General features: G+C 37.8%; 6 protein-coding genes across 6 annotated transcripts; 5 read left to right on the top strand and 1 right to left on the bottom strand.

Moving 5' to 3' along the window:
- Window positions 1–146: 146 nt before the first annotated feature.
- On the top strand, window positions 147–4057 carry LOC137712910 (aldehyde dehydrogenase family 2 member B4, mitochondrial). Its single transcript, XM_068452110.2, has 11 exons — window positions 147–533; window positions 1353–1472; window positions 1610–1752; window positions 1899–2052; window positions 2139–2368; window positions 2543–2632; window positions 2718–2891; window positions 2980–3117; window positions 3230–3367; window positions 3459–3520; window positions 3603–4057. Exons 1-11 carry the CDS (start codon window positions 440–442, stop codon window positions 3874–3876), a joined length of 1617 nt encoding a protein of 538 aa, XP_068308211.2. The 5' UTR covers window positions 147–439; the 3' UTR covers window positions 3877–4057.
- A 3278-nt stretch (window positions 4058–7335) lies between these two features.
- Window positions 7336–8567, top strand: LOC137713957 (U-box domain-containing protein 19-like). Its single transcript, XM_088684607.1, has 3 exons — window positions 7336–8261; window positions 8357–8447; window positions 8520–8567. Exons 1-3 carry the CDS (start codon window positions 7459–7461, stop codon window positions 8565–8567), a joined length of 942 nt encoding a protein of 313 aa, XP_088540733.1. The 5' UTR covers window positions 7336–7458.
- Window positions 8568–8586: 19 nt separating this feature from the next.
- On the top strand, window positions 8587–9712 carry LOC148691094 (U-box domain-containing protein 18-like). The gene is made up of 2 exons (XM_088684608.1): window positions 8587–9512; window positions 9601–9712. Exons 1-2 carry the CDS (start codon window positions 8587–8589, stop codon window positions 9710–9712), a joined length of 1038 nt encoding a protein of 345 aa, XP_088540734.1.
- Window positions 9713–10321: 609 nt separating this feature from the next.
- LOC137713958 (protein DELETION OF SUV3 SUPPRESSOR 1(I)) lies at window positions 10322–11724 on the top strand. Its single transcript, XM_068453320.2, has 3 exons — window positions 10322–10469; window positions 10557–10670; window positions 11260–11724. Exons 2-3 carry the CDS (start codon window positions 10580–10582, stop codon window positions 11394–11396), a joined length of 228 nt encoding a protein of 75 aa, XP_068309421.1. The 5' UTR covers window positions 10322–10469; window positions 10557–10579; the 3' UTR covers window positions 11397–11724.
- A 5844-nt stretch (window positions 11725–17568) lies between these two features.
- LOC137713473 (bidirectional sugar transporter SWEET5-like) lies at window positions 17569–19905 on the top strand. Its single transcript, XM_068452773.2, has 6 exons — window positions 17569–17644; window positions 18184–18220; window positions 18329–18545; window positions 18776–18937; window positions 19211–19330; window positions 19462–19905. Exons 1-6 carry the CDS (start codon window positions 17602–17604, stop codon window positions 19591–19593), a joined length of 711 nt encoding a protein of 236 aa, XP_068308874.2. The 5' UTR covers window positions 17569–17601; the 3' UTR covers window positions 19594–19905.
- Window positions 19906–20084: 179 nt separating this feature from the next.
- On the bottom strand, window positions 20085–23962 carry LOC137713472 (serine/threonine-protein kinase 52). The gene is made up of 6 exons (XM_068452772.2): window positions 23305–23962; window positions 22312–22433; window positions 21429–21625; window positions 21118–21292; window positions 20707–20841; window positions 20085–20606 (listed from the first exon to the last, which is right to left on the bottom strand). Exons 1-6 carry the CDS (start codon window positions 23648–23650, stop codon window positions 20400–20402), a joined length of 1182 nt encoding a protein of 393 aa, XP_068308873.1. The 5' UTR covers window positions 23651–23962; the 3' UTR covers window positions 20085–20399.

The raw sequence follows: 23962 nt of genomic DNA on the forward strand, positions 1-23962 counted from the left end.
ATAGAAATTATTTTTCTTTTTTAACAAACAATTGCTATATATCGTGCACATTACTAAAATACATAATAAAAATTGAATGAAAAAATTTAAAACCTAATGCCTAAAAAAATTGACAAATTATAAAAGTTTAACCGAAAATCCACAGCATACTCTTTATTCGTTTAGCTTTTTAGTAATTTTCGCTGCTATTTTATAATATTTAATTTTTAAATTCATCTGGAATTTGGTGTTATACTAACGTCATTGTGTATGTGCCATACTGCCATCCAGTGGGTTACAGAGAGAGAGAGAGAGAGAGAGCGCTATTTGTCTTCCTCGAAGCTTTTGAGGCAGAACACACAAGACTCTGTTTTTCTATAATATTGGAATCAAAACTCAAAAGATAAGGCTTTTGAGTTTTGAGGTATTCTTCTCAGCAGCTAAAGCTCTGTGGGTGGATATGGCAGCTCGGAGACTCTCCTCCTTACTCTCTCGCTCCCTCTCGGCCGCTTCTTCTTCCTCTGGTTCTGCAGCTTCTCTGCTTCGCTCTCGAGGTGGCCACCTGCTTTCCCACCTTTGCCTTTTCTACTTTTTTGCTTTTTTACTTTTGTTTCGATTTTTCTTCTGTTAATCTTTCTTGGGTTTTCTTCTTTTGATTACATGGTTTTTTTTATCTTCATACATGCTTTTACTGTTTTGATCTGATATTCTCTCTCTCTGATCATCAGATTCCAAATTTAATCCGTTGTTAACCTAGTTTGATCCGGCATTAAAAGGGGCGTTGACTGTTTTTGTTTGTGGATTACATAGATGACTAGCATCTTGGATCTTTATAAAAGCTAGCTGAATCCCCCAGAAATGAAAATTTAGTGATGTAAGATCCCCTGATGACAAAAATGATGCTAAAAGCTTAAGGTTGATGTGCAACCCAACTGAGATCATGCAAGTAATTTGGAAAAGAGAGACGACTCGAGTAAAATTCAGTTTTGCTTTTTGACAAAGCGATATGAGGATTTGAAGTGACGGGCACACTGTCCGTCACCAACTGACTTAACCCACATTTGCGACTAATTGAAGCTGCAACTAATCAGGATCAACACGCGACGACGATCTATATGAATTTCTGCATTTGATTTGGTGTCTCTCTCTCTCTCTCTCTCTGTGTATGTGTGTGGAATTTCTGAATGATGGCTTTCTTCTTGTGTTGGAGTGTGGTGGAAAGAGTATGACCAAAAAACACTTATCGCATGACTCAACTAACGATTTACAGAACGAAAAAAATGAAGGATGGCATCATACAACCAAGGATGGCATTTTGATTTTAATTTTCTTTGATTTAATACGACCAATAATATTCGTCCTATGATCTGCAGGGAGAAGTGTTAGCAGGTTTAGCAGTACTGCTGTAGCAACTGAGGAGTTAATCATTCCACCTGTTCAAATTAGTCACACTCAGCACCTAATCAATGGGAAATTCGTTGACGCTGCGTCAGGTAATATTTTTCTTCATTGAACAAAAGATTTTCATTTGATGCCTTTGTGTTTGGCTAATTGGAACTTGCAAAAAGATGTGGCTGCCGGATAGAAAAACAATGTAATGGAGCTAATGTTTGAAATTCTTGTTTGCCAGGAAAAACATTTCCAACATACGATCCTCGTACAGGAGAAGTGATTGCTCATGTGGCTGAGGGTGATGCAGAAGATATTAACCGGGCAGTAGCTGCTGCTCGCAAGGCATTTGATGAGGGACCGTGGCCGAAGATGAGCGCTTATGTAAGAGCTATTGTACATCGCTTTGGTCTGGATTTTAAAGTACATTATTCTGTTGTGCTTTCGCTGCTGGATTAGTATACGAGGGATATAAAGATATTGATCTGCATTTTCACTGAGACTTCATCTTTTTTTTTTCTTTTTGTCAGGAAAGATCACGGATATTATTACGCTTTGCTGATTTGGTTGAGAAAAACAGTGAAGAGCTGGCAGCTCTAGAGACATGGAATAACGGGAAGCCTTATGAACAAGCTCTGACCGCCGAATTACCAATGTTGGCTCGTCTATTTCACTACTTTGCTGGTTAGAACACTAAAATGAACTGATTTGTTTTTCTTTTTCATTCATTACATTGTTTTTACTTACAATTTATTCCTCAAATCATCCAGGATGGGCTGACAAAATCCATGGTCTAACTGTTCCGGCTGATGGACCTTATCATGTGCAAACGCTGCATGAACCAATCGGTGTTGCAGGACAGATTATTCCATGGAACTTTCCTCTACTCATGTTTGCCTGGAAAGTTGGGCCTGCACTGGCTTGTGGTAATACGATTGTCTTAAAGAGCGCTGAGCAGACGCCTCTGACTGCCCTCTATGTGGCCAAGCTATTCCAAGAGGTAGGCCTGTGACGCCTCACTCTCCCTCACTCGTACACATCTACCTGCCAAGAGAAATATATAAAAATAAATCTATAGTTTAATTAAATTTTTATTCTGCATCAACATGAAGTATTCTATATTTCTTTTCCGTCCTAGTTCATTTTCCAATATACTCAGCTTCCTCTGTGACAGGCTGGTCTTCCTCCGGGTGTTCTAAACGTAGTTTCTGGAGATGGGCCGACTGCTGGTGCTGCTCTTGCCAGTCATATGGATGTGGACAAGGTATTTTTGGAGCACATTTGTCCTTCACTCTCCCTGTACACTGGATATGCCAGCTACTTAAAACCATTACCGCGTCCCTTTTCAGGTAGCTTTCACCGGATCAACTGATACTGGAAAGATTATTCTTGAATTGGCTGCAAGAAGCAATCTTAAGCCTGTAACATTAGAGCTCGGAGGGAAATCACCGTTCATTATATGTGAAGACGCTGACATTGATCATGCTGTGGAGCTTGCGCACTTTGCTCTCTTCTTTAATCAGGTTGGTTCAATTAGTTTTCCACAAAGCCGGGTTCTGTACAATCAGAAGTTCAGAACACATCGTCAATGAATGCTTGGATGACATGCAGGGGCAATGTTGCTGTGCGGGGTCTCGTACTTTTGTACATGAGCGTGTGTATGATGAGTTCATAGAGAAAGCAAAGGCACGTGCTGTGAAACGTGTTGTTGGCGATCCCTTTAAGAAGGGCGTTGAACAAGGCCCTCAGGTACTCAAATATTTGTGATTTCAACGATGTTCTTTTCCTTTCATGTACTCATCTGCGATATAAAGAATTTAAGTTTTTAAGTTAGGCTTCTAATCATTGTGACAACTCACAGATCGACAATGAGCAGTTTGAGAAGGTCCTTAGATACATAAGAGCTGGCATCGATAGCGATGCTACCCTTGAATGTGGAGGTGGAAGATTGGGCTCCAAGGGATACTTCATCCAGCCTACTGTTTTCTCAAATGTTAAGGTAAATTATTTCTTCATCCAAAGCTATCCGCTTCAACCTATACACTTGAAATATCATTTCGCGTAACACGATTCCTGAACATTTGAATCAGGATGATATGTTGATAGCAAAGGATGAGATCTTCGGCCCAGTGCAATCAATTTTGAAATTCAAGTAGGTTAAAACTGTCACACTGCATCAGGTTCTTGCATTGGAATATTTTTGACATGCCTAATAATTTCACATTTTGTACCAGGGAGCTCGATGAAGTGGTCCGGAGGGCAAATGCAACACGCTATGGTCTAGCTGCCGGAGTTTTCACCAAGAACATTGACACCGCCAACTACTTGACACGGGCATTGAGGGCTGGGACAGTCTGGGTGAATTGCTTCGACGTGTTTGATGCTGCAATTCCTTTTGGTGGATACAAGATGAGTGGAATAGGCAGAGAGAAGGGAATCTACAGCCTTCATAACTACTTGCAGGTGAAGGCTGTTGTCACTCCTTTGAAGAATCCGGCATGGTTGTAGAACACCGAACCATATGCTCCGATTTATGTGGTTTCAAATAATAAAGATACACAAAGTCTGTCTGGAATCGAAAGAAGTTGACGAGTTTCTGGTAGCATAAAGACGTTGTACTGTTTTATGGGAATGCTTCAAAAAGTTTCATCCGTTCAAATTTTAGTGATATTCGGCGTTCATTTCTAAATTGTGAACCAAAGAAACTGTTTGAATCTCTCTTGTGAAATTATTTCAAATAACCAAGACAGATTGACAATCTTGTACCAAGTTGTTGAAAGTATAGGAACAAGAAGATTAAATCGGATATACCCATAGATTTCCACCAAAAAAAAAAAAAAAAAAAAATCCAATTTCATCTTTATCGGATTTTAATATTTATCGAATTTTAATATCAGAGAGGAAAGATTCTTTTTTTTTTAGGGCACTTCCAGGAACAAATTCAGGGTAGACAGGGTGGGGCATGTAGCTAAGAGGATTAGAACACATCTATCTCATGTCCAAAAAGTTGTCTGAAAGATAAGAGTAATTTTTTTTCGTAACAAATCACAGCTTGACAATAAGGTTTTTTTGAGAAAAATTTCAGTGACAGTCACACGTCAAATTGGATAACAGTCATTGGATGAGATGATCAGATTGTAACTAAATGTAGTTAGTCAAAAATAGTTACACTTAATTGTCTTGATATGTCAATGTAACAGTGTCTTTTATAAAAAAAAATAAAAAAATAAAAAAAAATAGATTCGTTTTTCTCAATGTTTCTTCTTCTTCTAACCTAACACTGCCGTGAAATGTTATTAACATATATTTTATAATATAAGTAGTCGACAAAATAATATATTAGAACTCGTTAATCTAAATTCTAGAGTATGATAATAATCAACAACAACGTATACTACAATATTAATAAATCGATAGCACCGCTTGATCGGACATCGACTAGTTACTCCTTCCATGGAGAATGACATCAAAGATATATTTTTTTAACACCCCAATCACAATTATAGGATAAACCAAAATCCAATGAACGCGTATTAATATACTAATCTCCAAAATTATTGCAAAGCAAAGACAATAGACGCGTTCAATTTGGCGCAATGTTGTTGGTCCACTTGTCAAACCCATTTGCGGCCACAAACAAGAATTTGATTAGTGAAATAAAACTGATTATTTATGTATTAACTTATTGCTTAAGTGACCAAATTGCTTGAGAAATAAAACTGCTGAAATTACTTCACCGCCACACCTAAGCAGTTTCATTAGTATTAAAACATTGTTTAAGATAAGATTTCTCTAACACATTAATGAATTCTGATTAAAATAATTATTTATTTTCTCGACGTCATGTTTCATTAAAAAACGAAAGAAGTATTATAAGATCATATTCAAAGAAGTTCATTCACAATTCAAAGAATCATGATGCATGAATGGATAGAACTTGGCTGCTGAAATAATCAACAGCAACCCCTGTTGATCACCAATTACGGTTGGACACGTGTTTAAGTTAGATTAAAAAATCAACAATTTGGACACGTGTCTAGCCGTGATTGGTGATCAGCAAGGAGTGCTGCTGATTCTTCAGCCGTCAAGTCCCGTTCTTCATGAATAATGGTGCATTTTTGTTCACCATCTTATTTATTATCATTGGATGAATTTAAATTTTGATATTTGTGTTTATATCTCGAAATTTAAACTCATCTAACGGTGATAAATAAAGTGGTGAGCAAAAATATTCCCCATGAACAAAAGCAAAATCTTAATCAGAAGCTTCGTTTCTTGAACACCATTATACGAAGAAAAAAAAAATAATAATCTACATACTTCACCAATCATTATTATTGTTTGCACCATACTTCACCAATCCTGAAACTGCCGAATACTGATCACTATATTCCTTTAGAGACCTGTTGAAGGGTTCATGCTAAGGCACAACTGATGAAACACATGAGTTTCTCTCCAACTGAGAGATATAACGCGACACTTGTCAACACTAGAATAAAACTCTTAGATTCACACATCGACCGATGACAAAAATAGGAAACTCTCCTCAATTATAAAAAGATCTTTCTCCCACAATTAAGCCTCTTATAATCTTAGATTCTTTAATCCATTATTAGAACTTACCATTGATGATTATACATGAACCTTAGTACCATGCAAGCTCTACATTATTAATGAAAAATCCACTACACTCACGACGTAATTCAACTTAAAATAAACCACTTGCATTTTGTGTTTGTTTTCCATTCACCATCTTTTTACACACTATCTTCACCCAGTGACTGAAGCGATTTTGTAAAAGTCAGACCTTACGTTGTTTTAAAATCTACCCGTTTTTATGCATAAATCAATTGTTAATAAACGGTTTAAACTAAAAAATTTTGGTAGGTGTAACGTGAACTTGCATGCGTTAGCCCATGCTTTTAAACTCTAATTTTCTATTTAGTCAACCGACTTTTGTCTCTAATTAAAATTAGAATAATACTTGGGTCCTGACCGGTCAGGACCCCACATACTGAATTTTTGAGGTGAACCAATAATATTGAAACAGCCGGCACTTTAAGTAAGTTTTCACTATTAGCCAAACACCCGCTATTTCCCTAACCAAACACTCCAAATTTCCTCTTGATCACTATCCAAGCACTCATCTTCTCTCTCGACAAGAAGACAAGCAGACACCCCATCCATAAGCGTCAACTGACCACCGTGGCCTCGTCGGATGACCCGTCGTCCGCAAGCTCCAAGCCCAAAGCTGCACCAAACTCGTCCTCCGTACTCAGCTCGAGCGAGACCTCACTCGCCAAGCCGCTTCACCACCACGCCGCTGCAACATTCGGGTATATGGGCTCGTGTTTAAAGTCGCCGCCGTAGATTTCATCGCTGTAATCTCACTGCGATCTCAATGCGATGTGGAGTCGACGCTTGGAGGAGGGATAAAAAATGATATCAACGAAGGGGAGCTTGGAGCAGGTGTTCTTGGTCTCACGGATTCAGAGGGAGGTGGAGGAAGAAGGTTTTTGTTTGGTCACGGGTTTAATGAAAAAATTGGATGTTTGGTTACAATGATATCAAGGTTTTGAAAGAAAACGGAATTGACGTGTGTTTTAAAATTACTGGACCACGTAGTAAGTGAGTAAAATTGGGTACTGACTGATCAGTACCCAAGTATTGTCCTTAAATTGACCCACAACACAGGAAAACACGCGTGTTCCTCTGGCTGCCCCATTGCCACCGCAACACGTCGCCCAAAAGCTGTGTCCACGTGTCTTAGTCGGCTTGTGGTCCGCACAGATATCACTCTCCGGCCAACTACAATCAGTACGTAGACACGAACCCCACCTCGCCACGTGTCCAGGTAGCCTATCCAGCAATCCTAGACAACTTTGGAACGTGGACTGCTAGGATCCCGCCACGTGCCCGTTATCTCCATATATAGTTGCTACTCTTGCTGCTCCTCCCATTAATTCCGTAAACAAACACAGAGCAAAAACAGAGAACCATTTCTCTTCTGATTCGAATTCTACACCAATTCTATGTACAAAAACAGAGCAAAAACAAAGCCACTCTGTTTCTCCACACACAATTGTATCAATGAATTCGAAATTTGATAGCGACCACCGCCGGATACTCATGTTTCCGGCGGTGCGCCCTTGCGAATGTGTTTCTCAGGAGACCCTTCTCGAGTCTCTGATCCCTCTCTCCCACACAATCTGCAATTTCCACTCGGAATGCTTCGCGACGCAACGGAAGAATAGCCGGGAAGCAATTCGCCTAGTTCGTGTTCTTCTCATGTTCTTTGAGGAGGTACGTGAATGCAATTCGGTTCCTTCGAAATCTTCCGCTGTCCTCTGCTTCTCCGAGCTTCATTTCGTCTTCCAAAAATTCCGGTTTTTGTTGGAAGACTGCACGAGAGAAGGCGGGCGGATTTTGATGCTGACGAAATGCGAGTTTCTTGCTACCCAATTTCGGCTGCTGATTCGAGCTTTGGCGACGGCTCTTGATGTTTTGCCGTTGAAATTGATCGATGTTGGCGATGAAGTTAAGGAATTGGTTGAATTGGTGTCGAAGCAATCGTGGAAGGCCAAAATCGAGCTCGAAGCGGATGACAAATTAGCTTCGAAACGATTGCTTGCGATTCTGAGCCAATTCGAAAGGGGAATCGAGCCCGATTTGAATGCCGTAAAGCGGGTCCTCGATTACCTTCGAATCAAAAGATGGAGCGACTGCAACATGGAGATCATATTCTTGGAAGAAGAAATTGCTTTCAAGCGTTTGGATGGCGACGAGAGGGAGGTTCCTTTTCTCAGTAGCTTGGTGGGGTTCCTGAGCTACAGCAGGGGAGTGATCTTCGAAACATTGGATCATCAAAACGCGGCAAATCAAATCGATTCGAGGTGCAACGTGGAGATGTTTCGTTGCTTAAGCCCTGAAGATTTCAGGTGCCCGATTTCTCTTGAGCTAATGCTTGATCCGGTGATTGTATCTACAGGTCATACTTACGACCGAAGTTCGATTCAAAAATGGCTCCAATCCGGAAATACGCTCTGCCCCAAAACAGGAGAGATGATGACAAACACAGAGTTGGTACCGAATTCGATTCTTCGCAAGCTACTAAAAAATCTTTGTGAATACAACGGCGTTTCTCTTGGCAGGTCAGGAAGGCAAAGCTCCGACAAAGATCAAATTGTCGCGCCTGGTAGCCCCGTTGCTAAACAAGCAATGAAGTTTCTCTCGAGATTTCTCAGCGGAAGGCTTGCTTGCGGAACAAGCGAGCAGAAAAACAAGGCTGCTTATGAAATTCGACTGCTAGCCAAATCAAACATTTTCAATAGGTCTTGTTTGATCAAGGCTGGCTCCATCCCTCCTCTGCTGAAAGTATTGAATTCCGCCGATGCATCCACGCAAGTGAATGCAATTGCAGCCTTGTTGAAGCTCGCGAAGTATGCAAGCGGAATGAAATTGATAATCTCATGGGGAGGACTACCATCAGTTGTTGCTGTTCTTAAAAATGGGTTGAGTTTAGAAGCCCGGCAATGCGCAGCTGCAACGATATTTCACCTCTCTTCGACAAGCGAGTATCGGAAACTAATTGGAGAATTACCTGAGGCCATCCCAGCTCTTGTGGAGCTGATCAGGGAAGGAACAACGTGTGGCAAAAAGAACTCCGTGGTTGCAATTCTCGGGCTGCTCCTTCGTGCCAAGAATCGACAAAAAGTGCTGGACGCAGGCATTGTTCCATTGCTAATTGACATAATATCTTCATCATCAGAAAACCCTGATCAGCTTGTTGATGATGCATTAGCAATTCTTGCAATTTTGGCCGATAATGCGGTAGGATCACACGAAATCCTCTACGCCATTGATTTGCATTTGATCATCCGCATTCTTCAAACTTCGACATCCCAAAGAGCGAAAAAGTATTGTGTTTCAACATTGCTGTCTTTGTGCATCAATGGCGGGGCGGAAGTTGTTGCTGTTTTGGCAACGGAATCATCTCTAATGCCTAGACTGTTTTCGCTCTTGACTGATGGAACATCTCATTCGATCAAGGAAGCGTGCTCCCTCATCAAAATTCTCCATAACTTTGGTGAAACTAGCGCACCGAGATGGATGCGTACTGCAGTTAGGCGCAAACAATGCGTTCGGTAACCGTGATTCATCTCGATTTTGCATGTAAATACATTCATAGATGGTGTAAATATTTAAAAACAATCATTAGTTTTCCGGCAACAGAAAGTTTATGGGGAGGGGAGGCTACTCCATTACAGGATCAGACATACCAGAAGTGTTTTTGAGGACTTATACAGATTGTCCATCAATAGAGATTGCCGGTAATGGGACTTGAAGGTCTAGTGAAGAGAACGACCCTTACCAACTTAATCAACCCTTGAACCTAGGCCTTTTTACTCTTTGATTTGTAAGGAGATTAGCTCTTGTTTTCTTCAAGTAGCCATATGTGACCTTGTTGGTTGTATATCGTTTTATACAATTGAATTTGATTTTTCTTGTGGCGGAACAAGGGGACCCTATTTAGTTTTGGAAAGAGTCCCTACTAGTAGCCTTCCTAGTCCTATTTGGTTTTCAATACCTATTCATTTTGGAAAGATTATGTTTTTAGAATATATTTTGTAAGTAACATGAAAATGTGGTTGATTGATGGATTATTTCTTTAATCATCACCCGCCACATTATATTATCTGCAAAATATAATTTAAGTAATTATCTCTGTATCATTACTTTTAAAAATTTTAAATTCAAATGTGAGAAATATTATTTAGTCTTTAACTTGGCCCAATTACTTGTAGTGAGCCCCACTCACTTTTTGTGCATCTAAACTTTTATTAAAAACAAAAGAATGATCGGTAATCAAAATCAGATTCCTCGGTAAACATGTCCTTTAAGTATCAACAAGAACAAATAAATGGGCCCAAGGCTTAACCATAAAAAGCCCACATAAGAAAAATATGGGCCTACCCTCAAATCTAATCTCACTTCGGCTTTTACCTCTTTGACCGTTGACACTTCCTTGTAGAAAAACCAGAAGCTTCCCACCTAAAATCCCTAATTCCTAATTTCTCAGCTTCTCCAATCTCTCTTTCTCTGTATGTTCTACTTATTCTTTAATTTCTCTATGTTTTGAATCTGATTTCGTGGAATTTGAAAGCTGAATCGGCTTTTTGTTGTATTAGGTGTGTGCGCTTTGAGGATCGATATGGCGGCGGAGCCCCAGGCGGTGACGGAGGTCGCGAAGATGGATCTATTCGAAGACGACGACGAGTTCGAAGAGTTTGATATCAACGAAGGTATGAATTCTGCGCTTCAATACATGTTTGAATCGTTTAGCCTTAATTTCAATTCAATCTCAATTTGTGCTATTTATTTGTTAGGGTTTCAATTGATTGGAAATGTTTGAAATTTACTGTTATTGACTTATTGTATGTATTTTTTAAATTGATTTGGGGATTTTTGCAATGTCTCGCCTGCATTGGCATTTAGTAGGTGGATTTAAGTTTTTGGGTCTCTTAGTTTTGACCCTGTGGTATGCTAAAACTGTTGAAATTCGGTAATTTGCTTATGAATTCAAATTGGTTAACTTTTTCTGGGCCTCATGCTTCCCAAATCGGGTAACTTGTTTGAATATTCGTTAATTTGACGAAGAATTCAAATTGGATAACTGCTTTGAAGATGGAGCCGTTCTTGTTGTGTTCGGTATTGTTTTGTAGACTTAATTTGTGTAAACACAGTGCTTCCCTGCATATCTGGTTTAAGTTTAGAGTACCTGCATTGCTTTTACTTGTGGTTCATGATGTTGTGTGTACGCTTGCAATGCTGATCTGGTAAGAGTTATGCCTCGTTCTAACTTCGTCTTGTTTTGTTTTTGAACAATGACAGAATGGGAGGACCAAGAGGAAGGCAAAGAAGTGACACAGCAGTGGGAAGACGACTGGGATGATGATGATGTTAACGATGACTTCTCTCTGCAGCTGAGGAGGGAACTTGAGAACAATACTGAGAAGAGCTCAGCTTAGTCTGCAGACTACGTCGGTAGTTTTCTTTGTTTTGTGAACTTGAGATGGGTTTTCTTGTTATCTTTCGTTTCAAAACACTAGCTTTTACCTTTCCAATGTACTTTTTTTTTATAAAGCCTCAAGATTTAGTGGTTTGAGGTGAGTTTGAGTTTTGCTTAGAATCACAAAGGTTAAGCTTGTCCCTGTGAATGTGAAATCTTGAGAGCACTTTACATTGTATGTTTTCCTAGAGGTATGCGTAAACATCCGAAATTCGTAAGCTAACATGTTAGTAGATGAAGTCCTGGTCTTCGTGAGTTGAAATTTATATGGCGATGCTTTGTATCTATAGCGTGACCATGAACGTTGTTGTCCGAAAACCCCTCGTTAAGGTCTGAGGGGCATGCCTATTCGACCAAGAGTCTATGCATTGAGCATGGAAGCTGTGCCTGCAATTTGGCAACAACCTGCATTTTTCTCCTCCCTTGAAACTTTCCAAGCAAACTGCACAATCCACAGGGTGGTTGGTAGTGGTCCCTTTCTCTTCTGCCGTGTAGTCGAAGCAAGGCGGCATGTTCAGTTCCTTATTGGACATCTTTTTGATCCCAACAATGCTGCTTCTTTGAACCAGATTAACACCTTGATCATTGCCTCTGTTGAATGCTCTCCCACCGATACACACATGGATTACTACTAAAACAGCAACCCCCACGAACAGTAAGATCACCGAGATTAAAATCTCCATTCCCTAAATATTGTACAGAAGTAACACAACCGAGATGAAACCCAATTAGCCGAAAGCTTCTGGAATGGCTTAAAGCACTTCCGACTGCGATTGAAAGAATAACTCGCATCTGCCATATACTTATCCAGGAAGCTCTCTTCCAAGTGATTGGATTTTTTAAAAATTTCCAACGTGCTTCTAGCGGAAGTACTTTCTAGAGAAGCAACCTAAACGAGCCCGAAAGCTTTCGAAGGCCACCTCATGCATCAAAGCCATCGATCTTATCTGAAATAACGCAGTTTTGAACAGACCGGTTCAGGTGGCATGAAGAAACTGAAACAGAAGGAAAGAACAGAAGCTTATAAGTGTGTCTTGGGGTTTGAGTTTTGGTTGAATTATGTGCATGGCAGTTTTGTAGTTACAAGTGGGCTGCTTCTGTCCCTTTGTGCTAATAAATTACGGATAGAAAGGATACAAATTCCAGGCCTTGAGAATTGAGGCAGAAAGATTTTATTCAAAGTTTAGACTAATCCATCCAAAATAAGAAGTAATCTATGGTTAAAAAGATTGAAAATTAGGTTAAGCTCTCTGATTGAGAGAGAGGCAGAGAGAGTTGGTTTTGCGTTTAAAGTTGAGGCCAGGCTAAACGCTAATTAGAGTTTGAAATATGTGCATAAACTTTTATGTTAATGGTTTTAGAGAGCTAATTTTGCATTCATATCTTATTGTGACTTACATGTAAAAAGTAATGACTCTATATATTTCTTAATGATCATAACTTATCATTAATCTGACCGATTAATTTAAACAAACGCTCAAGAAATTGGATTTTGCTCATCAACAAATTAGGTTCTTAAAACGGCGATTCTATAACCAAACTTGTACAACACAAGAATTTGCTAATTAGACATTTTCAATTAAACAAAGGGCATGTTTAATTTGATTTATAATTATGATGTCATATATATATATATATATATATATATAATGCAAGGCAAGCTTGTTAGTTAGCCCAACTTCGTCGCAGAAATAATAAGTTAGGTCATCTCCAACAGAAAGGTTCAAAGGGCTAGAAGGCCTAAAATAACCTGAAAACCGTCTCCAACCGAGGGTTAGGCCAGAGGGCTGGTGGGCCCCACGAAATCTGAAAGGGCCAAAGGGTTGGCTAGAAAATCATAGCAATTTTGTCGGTTATAACTGACAGGAGTATATTTAATATATTTAATATAAATATATTCCCGTCGGTTATAACCAACATGATTGCTTAAAGAAAAATTTGAATCCAACAGCTAGCTGATGTCAGCTAGCCGTTATTTTTGAATTTTTTTTTTACAATTTTATTTATTTATTTATTTATTTTACAAAATTTTTCCTATAACTTCTATTTTTTTTCTATAACTTCTATTTTACAAAATTTGTTTCGTATATTTTTTTTAAATTCCATTTTTTCCTATAACTTCTATTTCACAAAATTTGTTCTCTCCCATTGTCAGATCTCAAAATCTTAACATTTATACCACACTGATTTTTTAAATTCTATTTTTTCCTATAACTTCTATTTCACAAAATTTGTTTCATATATATATATATATATATATATTTAAATTCTATTTTTTTCCTATAACTTCTATTTTACAAAATTTGTTTCATATTTTTTTTAAATTCCATTTTTTCCTATAACTTCTATTTCACAAAATTTGTTCTCCCCCATTGTCAGATCCCAAAATCTTAACATTTATACCACACTGAGTTTTTTAAATTCTATTTTTTCCTATAACTTCTATTTCACAAAATTTGTTTCATATATAAATTTTTTTTAATTCTATTTTTTTCCTATAACTTCTATTTTACAAAATTTGTTTCATATATATTTTTTTAAATTCCATTTTTTCCTCTAACTTCTATTTCACAAAATTTGTTCTCCCCCATTGTTAGACCTCAAAATCTTAACATTTATACCACACTGAGTTTTTTAAATTCCATTTTTTTTCCTATAACTTCTATTTCACAAAATTTGTTTAATATATTTTTTTTAAATTCTATTTTTTTCCTATAACTTCTATTTTACAAAATTTGTTTCATAATTTTTTTTAAATTCTATTTTTTTCCTATAACTTCCTAAGCCATTATGCAACATTATGTTGTAGTTTTTAAATAATAAATAATAAATATTGACGTCACTTAGCGGTTGGATTTGAATTTAAGTTTTAGTTTTTAAATAATAAATTATGTTTGGCCCTATAGCCTTCGGTTGGAGACCGTTTTTTGTGACAGGGCTAAAACGAGCCCAATCGTCGTGTATTGTTCATTAAAATATTAATATCTTGGATGGCCAGAGGACTAAAACGAGCCCTCTGGCCAGCCCTCGGTTAGAGATTACCTTAGATGGTGGTAGTTGGAGAATTCATATAAACATGCCCCTTACTTTTAATTTTAAATCTAGTTATTAATAATTTTTATCAAATTATCATGTTTAATCATGTACGAAAGTGGGTCGATAATTACATGCAATATCAAAAGTTTGACAAGGATAAATAAAGGGTAAATAGGATCTAATTGCTATATTAAATATATATATATATATATATATATAAAATAAAACAAAGTCTTGTAATTAAATAAACAATTTAATGCATATAGATTATAGAAAAACAATGCTAAATGTAACATCCCACATCGTCCAGGGGAATGGATCTTGTAAACCCTATATGTATATTCCCATCTCTACCTAGCATGAGGCCTTTTGGGAGCTCACTGACTTCGGATTCCGTAGGAACTCCGAAGTTAAGCGAGTTCGCGCGAGAGCAATTCCAGGATGGGTGACCCCCTGGGAAGTTCTCGTGTGAGTTCCTAAATTGTCACATCCCGGCCCAGGCCCCCACCACATCCAGGGCTCGACTCCACCGTAGCACGATATTGTCTGCTTTGGGCCCCTACCACACCCTCACGGTTTTGTTTCTGGGAACTCACACGAGAACTTCCCAGTGGGTCATCCATCATGAGATTACACTCGTGCGCTACTCGCTTAACTTCGAAGTTTCTACGGAACCCAAAGCCAGTGAGCTCCCAAAAAGCCTCGTGCTAGGTAGAGATGATAATATACATATAAAGTTTACAAGATCCACTCTCCTGGGTGATTCTCGTGTGAGTTCCCAGAAAGCCTCGTGCTAGGTAGAGATGAGAATATACATATAAGGTTTACAGGATCCACTTCCCTGGGCGATGTGGAATGTTACACTAAATGCGTATGAAAATAGATTAGAAAAACTTAATAATGGTCGAGGTAAATGTTAGATATTATGTCCTTAAGAAAAGTTTATCGGGGTCCACTATCAGTGGTGAAGCTAGAAATTATCGAGGGTGGGGCGAATTTAAAAGAGTGCAAGGTTCAAAAAAATGCAGCAATCAAATCTTTTTATATAGTAATGTTGTCTATATTTTATCAATACAAACAAGTTATTTTTGAAAACCTTTTTCTATGAGGACATCAATGCCAACATTTCCTATTTTATCAAAATCACATTTGAAAAAATAGCAATAATGTCAAAATGCAACATCTTTTGCTATACTATACTTCAACCACTCATAAGTATCAAACCGATTACCCAAAACATTGGAAGGAGGATTTGAGCACTGTATAGCTTCACCTAGTCCCTCCTAGTCCGGCCTAGGCGTCCGCTAATGTGCTTTTCGAATTTATGGCCGATTAGGAAAGGGCTCCATGACTTGCAGGTTTTTCGAGAGAGCAAAGGGGGGACCATCGCTCATGGGCTTCACTTTTGGCGATGGGATCCCTTTGTAGCTTCACCTATGTAATAGTAACACTCCAAACCATGATTATTTTGAAAACTCTCTCATATGGACTTAATGAGACTATAATATTTAGTGCACTCTATGTATGATTATGTGAATAATAAAAAAGTTATTCATGACTACTTAGGGACTTGCCTATTTACAGAAGTAGACATGTGTCTCCGGAAAGCATGTTACTATTCATAAATAGTCAAAAGTTGACACCGTTTATTTGAATTTCATATTAGAATAAACACATATAAAACCAAAAGGCACCACTTTTTTCTATTCAATTAATAGAATCAATATTATAGTTATTATATGAATTTTTCCAACATAAAAAGATGTATATGACACTACTATTTTTTATTTATAGGAAATCATACGGAGACTCTCTTCAAAGTGTGACTCTTCGTGAACTCTCTGCCACCTAACGGTTTTTTTTTATTTTTATTTTTTACCATTTAATTTTAATACTTTCTTTGTTAATAAAAACCTAAAGGTTTTCTGAAAATGCAAAAGCCTTTTTGGTAAAGAAAATGCCAAAGCTTGGAAACCAAGTAGATAAGATAGTGCAGAGATCGATGACCTAATTTCTTTTGGGTTAAAGCCACTCCACTCTATTTTGTAGGACTATTTTAGACCAACAGGATCCTCTCCGGATCCTCTTGGAAATCCGTGAATCGTGTTCGTTATCGTATATCGTATAGTCAGTTTTTATCATGTACTTTTTGTGTTTAATTTTAAATAATTTCTGACCGCACGATGTACGATAAACAAATACGATTTACAGATCCCAGGGATCCTCATAAAGCGGATCCGGGGAGGATCCGGATTCTATTTTAGATACAAATCTGACATTAAGAGCTTGTTGTTTATATTTATTTAAAAAAAAAAAAGAGTAGATAGTATTAACATACCAACTAATTAACATTGATCATACCAACTAATTGACACTTGCTGCAGATGTGTAGTAACTATTGTCTTCTAAATGTTATTTGAATTCTAGTAACTATAAAAATTTCTCCGCATGTTGATACTTAAAGGATGTAATTTTTGTCACCACAATAAAGTGGTGATACTGCTCACTACTCAACTTATTATAATTAGATGTGTTTAAATTTTGAGATTTGTATCTATCTAGTATCCACTAGATCTGAAAATTTAAATTCATCTAGTAGTTATAAATAAGGTGTTGAACATCATCATCACCTGAAGATTGTGAGCGAAACAATTCCCAATATTGAAATTGAAACACCGGCTTGAAGCTGGACATGTGGAACGTAATATACAGGAGAGAGAAATCCGGGGTTGCTATATACTCTACCTGAAATTACTGAACTGCGGGGGTTTTTTGTTTTCCTTTTTTTTGTGGAACCCTAATCCATGAAACGCCGCTCTATACTATCTGGAAACAGATATATAGTGAGGGGATGATTCACCACACTCACACCACTCCTAATTCAACGGTGAATTATCCAGAACCATATATTAATTAACAAAAGAAAATGTTAATTGCGGTTGATTAGAAAATTAAGGACGAAAATTTAGTCAATAGATTTAGAGACCCTCCAAATTTAGTGGATGGTATCTTGTTTTGATCCAAAACTTCATGCATCCGTTCATATATAGGTAGGTTGACCCTTTAAATAATTAAAATTTGGATTCATTAAGATTAAGTACTTAAACTAGCACTCTTTAAACGGAAAAATGGTGGACACATGCTTAGTCAGAACGATTATTGGCATTATCGGTCAGTGAAATTGTGTTGGTGTTTGCTTTTTACCTCTTACTTTTACGTTTTCAAATTTATTTTTTTATCAGTAGCGACATATCGAGTTTTTGGTGACCTTGTGCATGGCAATTACCATGCATGAACACATGATTTAGGGTTTCTTTGTCAAAATCGTAAACTAAATGAAAATACTAATTAATCAATGACTGTTTTATCAAGAAAGAATGTGTGACGTCTTTGGTTAATTGCATGAACTGATGGCTGACAAAGAATCAAACATGAATGTGTACACAAAGATAAACGAACTGCATATATTGCACGTATAATGTGGAAGAAATACATCGGAAATGCTCTATACATTTTGATAAAACTGTATATATTATTTAAACATAATTACCAGTTGATTTTTGTCTGAATGTGTTTTCTTGTGACAAAATTATCTAAACATAATCTTCCTTAATCTAGGTTTTTCTAGTATTTAATATTTTTTCACTTTTTCCTGTTAAATCTTTTACATTTCTAATGATTTTCTTGTTCCGCATATACCTTGCATCCAGGTAATGTCATCTCTTTGTGCTTATTTCTCTCCCCAATGTAACTCTCTCTCTCTCTCTCTCTCTCTCTCCCTCCCTCCCTCTCTCCCCTCTGCAATTACAAAACTAATTAATCTAATTGTGTTGATTAATGAATCCAACATTGCAGCCCAACATTTTATAGAATAGTAAAGCAAAAAGCAGTATCAGATTTCAAGCCGGATCCCTACGTGGTAACGTTGCTGAATTGTGCCTTATGGTTCTTCTATGGCCTGCCCTTTGTCCATCCTGACAGCATTCTTGTGATAACAATCAATGGCATTGGATTTGTCATCGAACTCGTCTACATTTTCGTCTTCTTAATCTTTTCTCCAGGTTCACAACGCGTAAGTATATATTATGCTAACGGAATTAATAAAAGTAATATAATTTAGACACACAACGATACGATCCACTTTTATTAAAAAGTATATTAACAAATGCATTAGTTGGTGCGCCAAAATACGTTATGTTGTTAAATGTATCAAGTATTAATATTTCTTTGTGATTCAAGTTATCTTCTTTGTCATTGTGGTAAAACTTATAACCTAATGTTTTTCCTTTTCTTGGGTTGCAGTTGAAGGTCTTTATTGCACTTGTGGTTGAAGTTGTCTTCTTTGTTATTGTGGTTTTTGTTACCATGTACGTTTTCAGTACAACTAAAGAGCGGTCTCTGGTAGTTGGGATCATCTGCATTGTCTTCAACATCCTTATGTATGTATCACCATTGACAGTCATGGTATGTATATATTTTTCTATGAATTAATTAGTACTCTCAACTAATATTGATCAATCTCTTCACTGGAGAAGAACTTAAGTAGGGCATAGAGATTTTGATGGTGTTCACTGATAGTTGTAGTTCTATAAGATTCCCGGATCATAGCCAAATAATATGAGACCCATTAATTTGTGAGTCTGTGATTATTGTTACCCTACCCAAGTTTCTCTCATTTTCGTTGATCTATGAGAAAATCAATTTCATATATTTATGTGTTTTTATTTTGACTGGTAGGGCATGGTGATCAAGACAAAGAGCGTAAAGTATATGCCATTTTGCCTCTCACTTGCTAACTTCTTCAATGGAGTTATTTGGCTGGTCTACTCACTCCTTAAACTGGATATCAATATTCTGGTAATTTTATGAACCAAATTAAGTTTCAACACATATTAATTGACCATATGAGCGCCAACTAGTAAATAAAGGAACCTTTTCCTATACAAAAGTGCAAATTTTTAACATGTTTGTTTGAATAACTTTGGCAGATTCCAAATGGTCTGGGAACGATTTCCGGCGCAATGCAGCTCATTTTGTACGCCGTCTTCTACAAAACCACTCGATGGGAAGACGACGTTAATGTCAGACAGCGGTCGGAGGTCCAAGTGTCCAATGTTTAGTGAGAAACTAATTGACAAACAACAAATTTTTTTTCCCGCTAAGTAGGGTCGGCTGCTTATAGAGAAACTAATTGACATGCATTAATATTTGTTTCTTGTTTTATTTTCTATGGCCAACTAGTTCTTGAGCCATTTAGTTCCTCAAAATTTTTGCAGGTTTTTGCCTGAATTATATGTCGAATTAGTCATTAGATGGATTACTGCTGTAATTAACTGTATTAGTTGAGGTAATGCTATTTGTATATTAGCGGTCCTATCACCCTCAAATTTGCTCAGTTGATCCTTATTACTTTTTGAATAAGTTTTATCCAATTCTTTGTCCTTGGGAAAAACTAAAACACAAACTTTTGTTCTTGGTAAGCTAAAACCAATCAAACAAGTTCAACTCTCTGATGTTTAGAACTAGTTTGACTGGGACAAACACTTCCATGCAGTCAATTACCTAAATAATTCATCAAACAGGCACATACCTAAAAAAAAAATATGGTCAATTTAGTCATAAATTCATGTCATTATAACTAGTATATAAACGGATCTTCCAAGGTGCTGGTAGTGCCAGTCAAATAAATACACATTCGTTTTAACGAAAAGAAAAGAAAAAAAGGGTAACAATATTTAATAAAAGCTTTACATCCTCGAAGAAAATGAGAAAAATAGCATTGCTCCATCAATCTATACCTTTCTGTTCATCTCCTTTTGATATATCCCATATATCTTTTTCTCTGTTTGCTATCTTAAGTACAAATTGGACTCTTTTGACCTTGGAAATAATCACATCCCAGTTGGTATCTTAACGAATAAAATCTTCACGGTCCTCGTTTCATTCGAAGGCAAAGACAGCCCTGAGACTGATCTTGAGGGATCATACCTCCGCCTTTCGTTGTGTCAATCGCCTCCAACATTGTGACTACCTCATCCATCTCCGGCCGCTTGTCTGGGTTCGCATCCCAGCATCGCTTCATTACATTTGCAAGGGCACTTGGACAACATCTAGGTATCTCAGGTCTCAAGTTCTGTGGTTGCAAAGAGGCACATGATAGCAATAAAAGGATTAATTTCGAGGAACAAAAAATTACAACTTAGGCTGATGGTTGAGATAGGAAAATGGTTTACCTGGCGAACCACAGCTGAAGTCACTTCGGAGAAACTAAGGTCAGGATATGGCATGTCACAGCAATATATTTCCCATAAACAGATGCCGAAACTGTAAACATCACATTTCCTGTTATACGGGTTGCCATTGAGGACCTGTCACCCACCCATTTGTCAGGTCACTAAACATACAGTAAACAATTATTTTATTGTACGTTTCCTGTCTTAGCATAATATTAGCAAAACCGCCCTCCTTACGTCAAGCGAAACAGGGTTTGGAAATGCCAAAGTTTCATTTTCATGCAATAAGATTCAAGAAACTACATGCGCATACACATGTGATTACCAACTACCTAAGATTCAAGAAACGTAGCTGGTAAGGTGGTGAAGTCGTAGCCAGAATAATTTTAGCAACTAGAGTAGACCAAATACCTCAGGAGCCATGTAACCAAGCGTGCCGGTCTCCCCAGTCATGTCATTGGGATTTGAAGCTTCAACACGAGCAACACCAAAATCAGCAATCTTGACTACACGACTCTTGTCCAGCAGCATGTTCTCCGTCTTTACATCTCTGTGAACAATTTTCTGTGAGTGTAGGTAGCTCAACCTGGAAAATACAGCACAAGTGAGTCTAAGTGCTTGGCTTGACAATAACGCAGCCTGAAGTTCACTCTTTATCTACCAAATTACAATGCTCTAACGAAAAGGAAATTAAAAATAGTATAAGAACTGAAAGGGGATACCCTCTAGCAAGATCTAGTGCCAGCTGGACAACGACTTTAAAAGCTAGCTTCCTTCTCCTATTCTTTATGAGGTATGATTTTAGAGCACCCCCAGGAAGATATTCCACAACGACACAACAGATATTAGTTGGCATGCCAATTTGACCATTTTCTGTCTGTATTTGTAGATCTGATGAACCCATTGTCGCCCCAATAAACTGGACATCAAAAAGACCAGAAGTTTAGCGAGATTCAATCTGTAATAAAAACTACTGGAAACTAACTGCAATGTATATCATATTTCTAGAAATCAAAATATAATCACAAAATATTTTATGCATGCAATTTATGTACTAAAGCAGCATTTAAGTTTTGAACTTATAGCCTGTTAAATAGCATAAAAAATTGTCGTATTTATGACGTCCAGACAGAAAAAAATGTAGCATGTATTCACTACTGTACAGATATTTAAAAAGTTATCCTTAACTTATTTGCTACCTTAAATTGCTCAGTAAATTCTGAAAATTCATGATACAAAAACTCATGCTTCTACCTCACTCAGGTGGTGAGAGATGCAACTGAAGGATACCAAAGAAAAGGAAGGCAACTTTCTCGGGTAAGGTTACAACCTTAGGCTGTGATACATCAAGAAGGATAATGATATGGTGACTAGAGAACAATTTTATCACTAGGAAGTTAGAAACCTCTCTGCGGACACATTATGGATAACGCCAGAAAAACCAACCCTAGTGAAGTGACGTAGTGAATGTCTTTAACGTTATGTATGCTAAAGGCTTCCTTCAAACAAAGACATTCGGGTTTTGATATTCATAAAAGTTCGAAGAATCGATCAAATCCATTGACACTTAACAACAATTCTAAAAATAGAGAGGTAGAAAGTTACCTTAGTAACATTAGGATGATCTAGTTTATGCCAGACAGCAACTTCTTGAGTAAAAGCTGCTCTTAGAGAAGCAATCTCGGAGTCTGTCCTGTGACCCTCTTCACCCCAGTCAAGCAGTTTAACTGGCATTAAAAAAAAGGAGCCGTCATTGTAACGGTAGAACTTGCAACCAGATTGAATATCATGACGAACCAATAAAAAGAAAAAGGAAGGGAAAATACAAAGAATCGAAAAGGATAATTTGGTTGAATTAGACGATGATGACGACAGTGACTACAATAATATGTCGACAAATAAGGATCTTACTTTCACTAACATAAATATGTATGTATGAGCATTTTTCCTATTCAGTTGCTGGACAGGTTTCAACTAACAGGCGGGGAAGTCACATGAGAGTTGAGGAGTACAGCAACATTATCCAAGTTGTTGCTCTCAACAGAAAATTCAACACAAACCCGTGTAAGAGTCACGGATTCCATAAGAGTACAATTACAGTGGACAATCGGCAACCTTCATTGCAGTCCCTTGAATAATATGCATTTGGAATTTTACCACAAATATATATAAGTACCTAAATGTATATAAAGTAAGAAACTTGTATTGATTTGCAAGATCAACCACACAGTACACCTAATCCAACATTTGAACTGACTAAACCAAGTGAATAATTGTAAAACAACACTACAATCAACCTTACTTTTGTGCTTAAACGACATTTTACAGTAGAAAAACCAAAGTGGAAAATACTAAGATCTTCAATTATCTCCCGAAATTCAATTAAATTAAAGTAAAAACCAATTGGTTTTTGCTAAAAACATCCATAATACAAGCAGAAAAAAAATACAACAAAAAGATTAAATTTTTAAGAAATGGGTATCGAAACCGAAAGAAAAAGATTGGATTTTTGGGAGAAAATCACAAAGGGCAGACACTTGACAACTTTCAAAGGACCCCCAAATAAAAGATGAAGAGCAAGTGACAGAAGGGGAATACCGGCGACGTCTTGACCGTCGTAGATGCCACGGTGGACGGTGCCGAAGGTGCCACGAGCAATGACGGACTTGATGAGGAGCTTGGAGGGGTCGATCTCCCACTCCTGGCGGTGGCGTTTGGGGATGGAGAGGGTCCTGGAGGAAGTGGAGGTGGCGGTGGTGGGGACGGTTGAATTGGAGGTGGAGGTGGTGGTGAGGTGGATGCTGTTGGAATTGGTTTCGGGGTCTCTCATGATCTTGCTCTTCTCCAAAGTCAAGACCCTGTTGAGATGCCTCTCCAGCTGCTCATCCAAGCTCTTCAGATCAATCTGATCTGCCCTCACAAACCCATCTGAGCTTTCCTTCATTTTTGCTGCTTCTGATTTCAGAAGCTTAGAAATTGAATGAGTTGGGTTCTGTTTCGTTTTGTCCCTTGACTTGGACACGATGAGTATTGACCACGACTGGGGAGAGAGAGAGAGAGGCTATGGAGGAGGAGGAGGAGAGAGGAGAGAGGAGAGAAGGGAGAGGAGGGGGTAAGAAATGAAATGAATGAATCAGAGGAGGGGAATGTGACATGCGAGCACATGGTGTTGCCTACAATCAACGTGTGTCTCTGAGTCTTCTGACCCACTTTGGTCTCCTCCCCCGAGTCCCAACCTCCCCTCTCTTTGAACTCC

The sequence above is a fragment of the Pyrus communis genome, chromosome 14 (assembly GCF_041283825.1).
Source record: "Pyrus communis isolate YQ-2024b chromosome 14, ASM4128382v1, whole genome shotgun sequence".
In the NCBI taxonomy this organism is placed as follows: domain Eukaryota; kingdom Viridiplantae; phylum Streptophyta; class Magnoliopsida; order Rosales; family Rosaceae; genus Pyrus; species Pyrus communis.

What these genes read in the sequence shown, in the direction of transcription:
- LOC137712910 (XM_068452110.2), top strand. Translation starts at nt 440, where the DNA reads ATGGCAGCTCGGAGACTCTCCTCCTTACTCTCTCGCTCCCTCTCGGCC. An exon ending in GCGTTGAACAAGGCCCTCAG is followed by an intron (nt 3,118 to 3,229) that starts GTACTCAAATAT and finishes GACAACTCACAG; the next exon opens with ATCGACAATGAGCAGTTTGA. An exon ending in CAATCAATTTTGAAATTCAA is followed by an intron (nt 3,521 to 3,602) that starts GTAGGTTAAAAC and finishes ATTTTGTACCAG; the next exon opens with GGAGCTCGATGAAGTGGTCC.
- LOC137713957 (XM_088684607.1), top strand. Translation starts at nt 7,459, where the DNA reads ATGAATTCGAAATTTGATAGCGACCACCGCCGGATACTCATGTTTCCG. An exon ending in GCAAATCAAATCGATTCGAG is followed by an intron (nt 8,262 to 8,356) that starts GTGCAACGTGGA and finishes TTGTATCTACAG; the next exon opens with GTCATACTTACGACCGAAGT. An exon ending in GAGATGATGACAAACACAGA is followed by an intron (nt 8,448 to 8,519) that starts GTTGGTACCGAA and finishes TTCTCTTGGCAG; the next exon opens with GTCAGGAAGGCAAAGCTCCG.
- LOC148691094 (XM_088684608.1), top strand. Translation starts at nt 8,587, where the DNA reads ATGAAGTTTCTCTCGAGATTTCTCAGCGGAAGGCTTGCTTGCGGAACA. An exon ending in AGGCGCAAACAATGCGTTCG is followed by an intron (nt 9,513 to 9,600) that starts GTAACCGTGATT and finishes TTCCGGCAACAG; the next exon opens with AAAGTTTATGGGGAGGGGAG.
- LOC137713958 (XM_068453320.2), top strand. Translation starts at nt 10,580, where the DNA reads ATGGCGGCGGAGCCCCAGGCGGTGACGGAGGTCGCGAAGATGGATCTA. An exon ending in AGAGTTTGATATCAACGAAG is followed by an intron (nt 10,671 to 11,259) that starts GTATGAATTCTG and finishes GAACAATGACAG; the next exon opens with AATGGGAGGACCAAGAGGAA.
- LOC137713473 (XM_068452773.2), top strand. Translation starts at nt 17,602, where the DNA reads ATGGTGGACACATGCTTAGTCAGAACGATTATTGGCATTATCG. An exon ending in AACGATTATTGGCATTATCG is followed by an intron (nt 17,645 to 18,183) that starts GTCAGTGAAATT and finishes CCTTGCATCCAG; the next exon opens with GTAATGTCATCTCTTTGTGC. An exon ending in TGCTTATTTCTCTCCCCAAT is followed by an intron (nt 18,221 to 18,328) that starts GTAACTCTCTCT and finishes CCAACATTGCAG; the next exon opens with CCCAACATTTTATAGAATAG.
- LOC137713472 (XM_068452772.2), bottom strand. Translation starts at nt 23,650, where the DNA reads ATGAAGGAAAGCTCAGATGGGTTTGTGAGGGCAGATCAGATTGATCTG. An exon ending in CGACGGTCAAGACGTCGCCG is followed by an intron (nt 22,434 to 23,304) that starts GTATTCCCCTTC and finishes TTTTAATGCCAG; the next exon opens with TTAAACTGCTTGACTGGGGT. An exon ending in TTGGTTACATGGCTCCTGAG is followed by an intron (nt 20,842 to 21,117) that starts GTATTTGGTCTA and finishes GGTGGGTGACAG; the next exon opens with GTCCTCAATGGCAACCCGTA.